Source organism: Lipotes vexillifer, unplaced genomic scaffold, assembly GCF_000442215.2.
Source record: "Lipotes vexillifer unplaced genomic scaffold, Lipotes_vexillifer_v1.1 scaffold1079, whole genome shotgun sequence".
Classification (NCBI taxonomy): domain Eukaryota; kingdom Metazoa; phylum Chordata; class Mammalia; order Artiodactyla; family Lipotidae; genus Lipotes; species Lipotes vexillifer.
The window spans coordinates 13,914-22,289 of record NW_006772344.1 but is presented as its reverse complement, the minus strand read 5'-3'; the positions used below and the strand labels follow the sequence as shown (position 1 = coordinate 22,289).

The 8,376-nt window shown below is 41.7% G+C and overlaps 1 protein-coding gene across 1 annotated transcript in view; it reads right to left on the bottom strand.

The window, feature by feature from the left end:
• Positions 1 to 6,026, bottom strand: part of AVL9 (AVL9 cell migration associated) — a 60,043-nt gene extending 54,017 nt beyond the window's left edge. Inside the window, exon 1 of the mRNA XM_007447395.1 lies at positions 5,934 to 6,026. Coding sequence (XP_007447457.1) covers positions 5,934 to 6,026 — 93 coding nt within the window. The remainder of the gene's footprint in view (positions 1 to 5,933) is intronic.
• Positions 6,027 to 8,376: the final 2,350 nt, after the last annotated feature.

Here is an 8,376-nt window from a genome sequence, read left to right as displayed (position 1 = left end):
TTAAAAATTTCAGGGAAAGAGTTGGAATGGATAAATATTTCAAAACCGTTTGAATTGTCATGGTAGTACTTTAGCTACCATGACACTATCACCCTAACATAAACCAATGGTCCTTAAAATGTTCTAAATGTTAAGTAGATCAATAAACTAGAATAATGTTAGCTCACTTAAAATGTTCTAAATGTTAAGTAGATCAATAAACTAGAATAATGACCACTAGAAATTAACATGGTATCTATAGAAGAATTCATTCTCATGAATTACCCAAATAAAAATGAAAAAATAATCAAATGATAAACAGATGTTCATTTTAATTTAAAAGAAGGCATTTTTCATTTAAAATACATCTGAAGGCCTCAAAGATAGAAAAAATAGGAAACAAAGTGAAGGAATCAACATCTACATGCCTAGTTTGAGGATATTCAACATAGATGGCTTTCATCTTGCCCATGTAAACCGACCTCTTTATCACAGCACTGTAGAGCACCTTTATAACAGAAGAGTCTACAAAGATTTAGTACATTCCCCTAAATAATCATGTTCAACCCAGCACACTGCTGAAAGGAGTTTTTTTTTTTTTTAAAGAAATATATTGGCTTTAAAAAAAAATAAAATAGTTAATTTATCTTTTTATTTTTGGCTGCGTTGGGTCTCTGTTGCTGCGTGCAGGCTTTCTCTAGTTGTGGCGAGCAGGGGTTACTCTTATGGCTGCGTTGGGTCTTCGTTGCTGTGCACGGCCTTTTCTCTAGTTGTGGCGAGCGGGAGCTACTCTTCGTTGCGGTGCGCGGGCCTCTCATTGCGGTGGCTTCTCTTGTTGCGGAGCACGGGCTCTAGACACGCGGGCTCAGTAGTTGTGGCTCGCGGGCTCTAGAACACAGGCTCAGTAGTTGTGGCACACAGGCTCAGTTGCTCCGTGGCATGAGGGATCTTCCTCGACCAGGGCTCAAACCCGTGTTCCCTGCACTGGCAGGCAGATTCTTAACCACTGCGCCAGCAGGGAAATCCCAGGAATTACTTTTTTAAGCAAAGGTTTTACTTCAGCTCACTTGAACCTAAATATTACAAATTACAACCAAGTATGGGAATTTTCTCTATGAATAATCTCAGTGTGTGGAATGAACTGGTGATCAACATGACCTGTTGCATTTTGAGTACTTGGAAGAGCAGTCTAACAAAGCACCCTCAAACCACCTAAAACAATCGGAAGTCAGTTACAATTCAATGAGCCATGTACTTTTAATCCTTTACACCTGGAAGTAAAATCTTAATGGTGGAGAAGGTAGCTGATTAATCCATCCTGAGGGAAATCTTACATAATTAGAAAGTCTGAAACACCTGATACACTACTGATTAACAAAGAACGGCAGTCTCTACAACAGTCCTTCTGCCTAAGACTTAATGCATGTACTTTACAGAACATCAAATATGTTTGGATTTTGAAGGGTTAAGAAAGCAGAGTTGGATACGTGCACCACAATGTCCATTGCAGCACTATGTACAATAGCCAGGACATGGAAGCAACCTAAATGTCTATCAACAGAGGAATGGATAAAGAAGATGTGGCTCATTTATACAATGGAATATTACTCAGCCATAAAAAAGAACGAAATACTCCCACTTGCCACAACATGGATGGACCTAGAAATTGTCATACTGAGTGAAGTAAGTCAAAGACAAATACCTTATGATATCACTTATATGTGGAATCTAAAAAAAATGGTACAAATGAACTTATTTACAAAACAGAAATAGTCACAGATGTAGAAAACAAACTTAGTTACCAGGGGGGAAAGCGTGGGGCAGTAAGGGGGGGGGTGGTGGGTAGATTGGGAGACTGGGATTGACATATACACAATACTATATAAAAAAATAGAGAACCTACTGTATAGCACGGGGAACTGTACTCAATACTCTGTAATGGCCTATATGAGAAAAGAATCTAAAAAAGAGTGGATATACGTAAATGTATAACTGATTCACTTTGCTGTACACCTGAAACTAACACAACACTGTAAATCAACTATACTCCAATTAAAAAAAAAAAAAAGAGTTGTAGGTCATCCAAAATCATTTGCAGAAGTGAAGAACATCCTTTAAGAACTAATATGACATATACTGGAATTTTTAGTACACTTTGATATTTTATAAAAACTAAGACAAAAAAGGGAGAAAGTAGGGCAACCAAAAATGAGAAATGTAGATGGAGAAATGTAGATGAACAAACTATTTACCCATCTTTTCCTGTACTAGTATACATCAATTGAACATCCTATTCCAGCTGGATGAACTTCCATGAATTTATGCAAATTATGTCTCCAGCAAAAGTTTGTTTTTCACTGCATTGACGTGTCAATTTTATCAATCAACTCAGTGTGAGAGGCTTTCATTCATTTGCTCTGTTGGCTGAGTGGAGTGGCTATGTTAGCAGCTCCCTGACACAACCTGACTACCATCATAGAGGGTTTCAAAGGTTTTTCAGATTAGCAATTCACCAACCTTAACTCTCTTTAGAGTCCAGAAATCAGTGTCATCTCTCCAGCTAACCTCCATTAGAGGAGTAACAGAAACCAGATTACTAGTAAGCCAAAATGTTTCTCTGAGAAATAGTAATAGTTCTACTAAAATTATGTGTTTGACTCTTGCAAAAGCTACAGAATACACACTAGTTGAATCTAAAAATCACCTACATTTTGACTTTGACAAATTCTAACAAATTCTTGTTTGATTTGCAAAACCAGGTTCTTAGCTCTTCATTTTCTGCTATGAGGTGTAATTATAATTTTAAATATGTATGTATGTATGTACGTATGTATTTATTTAGGCTGGGAATGGTCTGAGTTGCAGCACGCTGGATCTTCGTTGCGGCATGCACATGGGATCTTGCTCTCCGACCAGGGATCGAACCTGTGCCCCCTGCATTGCGAGCGCGAAGTGAGGTAAGTATAATTTTCAAAAGCTGCTTTCAGCCAGCAATAAGAAAATAACCCTGCGACTTCCCTGGTGGTCCAGTGGTTAAGACACCACACTCCCAATGCAGGAGGCCCGGGTTCAATCCTTGGTCAGGGAACTAGATCCCACACACGGCAAGGAAGATCCCGGGCGCCACAACTAGACCAGGCACAGCCAAATCATCTTTCATTGAATTGTGGCAGAACCCTTTGCATTCTCTTCAATTCTATCAACAACCCAGGTGAGCAGACACTCAACAAGTGTATGTATTCAAAAATAATTGCCTTAGTCTCCCTGAAACACCTTGTGGATTACAAAAATATATATAAAAGGCATGTATTTTTTCCATTCTACTAAAAGCCTACAACCTAAAGTGCTACTAAAAGATATGCAGTTATAAAGACTAGGGACATCTGGGCTTTAATGTTAGTGCTGACAAAGAGGCTCTCCTTAACCAAACTTTAGTCAGGCTCCTCTGAACTCTCTTCTCAATTAGGCCCTGACTTCTGGGCTTCTGGGTTCATCTCCGCATTGTCCAATTTTAGCAAGAATCCTGTTAGACCGGTTTAGCTCGAAACCCCTGTTACCCCTGAGGTACTAATTTTCCATCCACTGGCCCCCGCTCTGCTTCCTGGCTATAAATTCTCACTTTTCCTTGTTATTTTTGGAATCGAGTCCAGCTCTATACTGAGGTCTCTTTTTCAATGTTGCAATTGCCTTTCTGAATAAAATCTGCTTTTACCACTAGCTGTGTAAGTATGTTTAAGTCACTTAACCTTTCTGGGTTTCAGTTTACTCATCTGTAAATTTAAGGGAGGTAGAGTAGATGACCTCTAAGGATCCCTGCCAGGTCTAAAATTCTCATGACGAAATCTGGTAGAGGAAAATGAGGTACAGAAAAAATTAAGCAATTTGAACTTGCTGGAGGTCATAGAGCTGTGAAGCCAGGACATCATCCAGGTCTTCTGACTCCCCCCCAGCACAATGTCCATTTTACAAAACCAGTCACCGGGAATTCCCTGGTGGTCCAGTGGTTAGGACTTTCACTGCCAGGGCCTGGGTTCAAACCCTGGTTGGGGAACTAAGATCCTGCAAGCCATGCAGCATGGTCAAAAAAAAAAGCAATCTCAATGCTGAAACCAAAAGCCAGACAAATCCAGAAAAAGGACATACCCAGGGTGCTATTTCACCCCAGAGTCCTGCTTCATCTTACAATCTGTTGTTCAGTACTCTTTAATCCCTAAACAGCATTACATTTTTTTTACTAAGATAAATCATTTTTCCTTTCTGGAAACATAAATTATACTACTTTTACCAATAAAACACGTAGAACACATAATAATTAACCTTGACTTTAGATGACAGCAACGATTAAAAGATTTTATTCTATTTCCTACCAATATTTCCTTCTGTTTTGTCATTAAAAGTTCCATTCAGTTTGGTTGTGAAGTGGGCCCTAGTTCTTACTTTACTGTAAAAGACTCCTAAATGCCACAGGGCTCAACTGAATGAGGACACATGTGCCCAGGCAATTCTGACTCCAGCGTGACTTCAGTAAGATCGTTTTACTTCCTCCAAGTTTCAGTTACTTCGCCCATATCCAAGGTAAGTTATAAAAGACAACATCAAAGATGTGAAGTTTTAAAGTATTAAAAATCTAATGATGATGAACACTGTGTTTACATGCCATGGTACAATTATCTCAAATATCTATTTTCATACCTCTAAATATAGGGAAACAGTTTTTTAAATTTCTTAAAATTAATTTTTATTGGAGTATAATTGCTTTACAATGTTGTGTTAGTTTCTGCTGTGAGGGCCACATTTTAAAAACTTATATTCTACTGCTGCTGCTTTGAATTTTTTAAAATACCATACTGAATAATGCCACTTCCTCCTTGGTATCTTTCTATGCCATTTTTACCTGAGGGACAAGGAATATGATATATTTTAAAGTTAAACAGGGAACTAGATCCCACACATGGCAACGAAAACATGTACAAACACAACTATTTTTTCACTCTATCAGTTTTCTGTTATCATCCTCTAACGAACTTAAATTTTGCCAATAAAGGTCTTCTAAAAATGTTACATTTTCTGTGAAATGCAAGAAACAAAATGCTACATTACCTAGTGGTAACAATCAGTATTTTTAATACTTTAAGAATTTCAATTTACCGTTCACTAGCACATTATGACATCACTGCCTTCCAGCGTTTGCTCTCATTAAATAATCCTGTTTCTATCTTTGTTCCCTTGCCTTCCATACACAGACTGCAAATGTTCTATTGTTCCCGTTCACCATTTCCGTGAAGAAGCTTAAAAATGACTTGACATTTGCACGTTTCTTTGCTCGGTAAATACACTTCCTCTCACTGCAGTTGAGCTGGAGAGGTCGATCTCTTACCAAAAAGCAAGATCTGGACAAAACTAAACAGCAAAACCAAGGCCGAATGGGAAGGGTGGGGGGTGGAGTCAGTACACCAGCCTAACAGGGGTTCTAGGGCTTCCACAGATAAACAAAGGAAGTTGATTTCCCCACGGCGCCGCGTGTGCTTCACTCGTGTGGAGTCCCAGAGCTCATTACCTCGAAAACGCAGCCCAAGTGCTGAATTTTACCGAAGGATCCCATTATAGGTGGACACCCAGAAAGTCAGCGGAGGCAGAGGTGGATGGGGAAGAGAGTGGGCCGACCTTCGATTCCTTCCTTCCACCCCACCAAAGAACCTAAATACCTACCAACCCCAGCAAACCGACACAAAGCTCCTCAGCTGCTCAAGATACAATTTTCAGGGGCAGGAGAAAAAAGGGAGCGTGGGGGGTGGGCTTCAGGTGGGGTGAGTGCGAGGAGCTGGAGAGAGGAATCAAGTTCAGGGGCGAAACCGAGGGCACTAGAGGGAGGTCTAAGCAGAGCGGGGCAGCTTGGGTGCCTGCGGCGCGCGAACGCCCAAACGGCCGGGGGCGGGTACGGGCCCCTTCCTCACCTGGCAGCCCTTCTTGTGATGAAAGCCGACCACCGCGATGTGCAGTACGGGCCCACGGGGGCCGCTATCGCCGCTCCGCCCGTTCTTCTCCATGGGCGACCGCCGCAGGCCCGCAAGACGATGACTGCAACCGCCGAGGGCGGCAAGCCGAGCAACCCCGTGATCCGCAGGAGGACGGCGAGCAGTGGATTTCAGGTGTCAGCGAGGGCGCCGCATGAGAGCCTCGCAGGGAGCGAGGAGGAGGCCGAGGCTCCTGCAGCTCTGCAACGCCCCCCCCCGGGCCGCAGCCGAGCTTCCCTCATCCGCTTCCGCTGCTTCCGGGCTGTCCCCTGATGCGGCGGCAGCCGCCGGTAAGGCGGGACTGGTCAGGATTGGGAGGCACCTGATGAGGCGGGGCCTGGCGGGGCCTGGAGAGGGGGTGGGGCGCCGGGATGGGGCGGGGCCTGGTGAGGTCGTCTGGCACACCTGTCCCCCGCTCACACCCTCTAGGTGAGATCTCATCCCGCCTCCTCCTCCTCTTCTGTCCTCGCTTCTTCCCCCTTAAAATCTCCGCCCCTTCCCATCTCTTCCCTCAGCTTTCCTTTTTTTTAACTTCACTTTCGGAGTATCCAGTTCTTTCACTTCCTTTCCTTCGCGTCTCTGGCCTACAGTCTCTCTGTTCTTTACTCTTAAATTTTGATAACACGGAGACATATTGGTGCGGCTGTATATCTTTAAATGACCTGCTTACCCAGAGTTTCTCTTTTGCTTAGTTCTATGTTTTTTTCCTTATTTAAATATTATGTATAGGAGTTTGGAAGTGTTTTAAGGCCTGATGCAGAATATCCTTGAAAGTAAATTTACAGGGAGACCTGTAAAATGATCCTTCTAGTCCTGCTATTTTATTTATTTATTTATTTATTATTTTAGTCCTGCTATTAAAAAAAAAATTCATTCTATCTTTCTGGTTTTAGTACTCCGGTCAGCACAGAGTACTAAAATACATGGGGTCTGTTGTCACCAGGATTTTTTATTTCCTTACTGATTGTACTAATTCAATTTAAAAAATTGAATCTCATTTTATGTCAATTTAAAGTGAATAATGGAAATACTAATAGATTTAACAAGTCTTATCCAGGGCAGTTTGAAGATAGGTACCTGCTTCAAATACCATTCACAATTATTACAATAACGAGCTGTGAAGTTTATCATTACAAGTTGCACATCCCTTAGTTTAGACAACCTTAGCAGCTGATTCCACTTCTGGCCTTGAAATTTAAGGACATTCATTCTAATCTAAGTATGGCTGAGAAAAACAGTATACTCTTCTTAGAATATAGTTTCTATGATTCAGTTGAACTGTTTTAATGCTAAGAAAAATACTGTAGAAAAATTTCAAGATGTTGCTACTATTTCTTTTCTGTATTACAAAAGTCTTGGCATTGGCTCAAAACTGTGTGAAACTATAATATTGCCTGTATACAGAATATGTTACTGTTTTGTTCCATCTGCCTTGACGTTTTCCACAATTGGCCTAACTAAAATTGAAGTGAAATTGAACATCTTTTCTTTTTTTTTTTTTTTTGGTACGCGGGCCTCTCACTGTTGTGGCCTCTCCCATTGCGGAGCACAGGCTCCGGACGCGCAGGCTCAGAAGCCATGGCTCACGGGCCCAGCCGCTCCCCGGCATGTGGGATCTTCCCAGACTGGGGCACGAACCCGTGTCCCCTGCATCGGCAGGCGGACTCTCAACCACTGCACCACTAGGGAAGCCCTGAACATCTTTTCAAAAGGATGTAAGGGCAGGGCATCTTAGGACTGTGTATCTACAGTGAATGCCAATTGTTTATTCATTGTGCAGGAGACCCAGTAATAACTTTATAAAAATCCATGTCATTTTGCATCCTAGGGCCTCCAACTAAGATTGAATCATTTATTCATAACCATTATGTTGCTTAAATGTTTAAAATTTATGTCATTTAAAATAATGCTATAAAGAAGATATGTTACAGGGAAAATTGGAAAAGAAAGTAAACAAGTGGATTTCCAGAATTTTTCCCATCTCTAAATATACAGACTGTTCCATTTAACAATTTAGAATAACAACTTTTACGGTAGTTTTTTTTTTTAATATTTTTAAATTAATTTATTTTTGGCTGCGTTGGGTCTTCATTGCTGCACGCGGGCTTTCTCTAGTTGTGGCGAGTGGGGGCTACTCTTCTTTGCAGTGCGTGGGCTTCTCGTTGTGCTGGCTTCTCTTGTTGTAGAGCCCAAGCTCTAGGAGCACAGGCTTCAGTAGTGTGTCACGCGTGCTCTAGAGCACAGGCTCAGTAGTTGTGGCACATCGGCTTAGTTGCTTTGCGGCATGTGGGATCTTCCTGGACCAGGGATCGAACCCATGTCACCTGCATTGGCAGGCAGATTCTTAACCACTGCTCCACCAGGGAAGTCCTACATGAGTTTT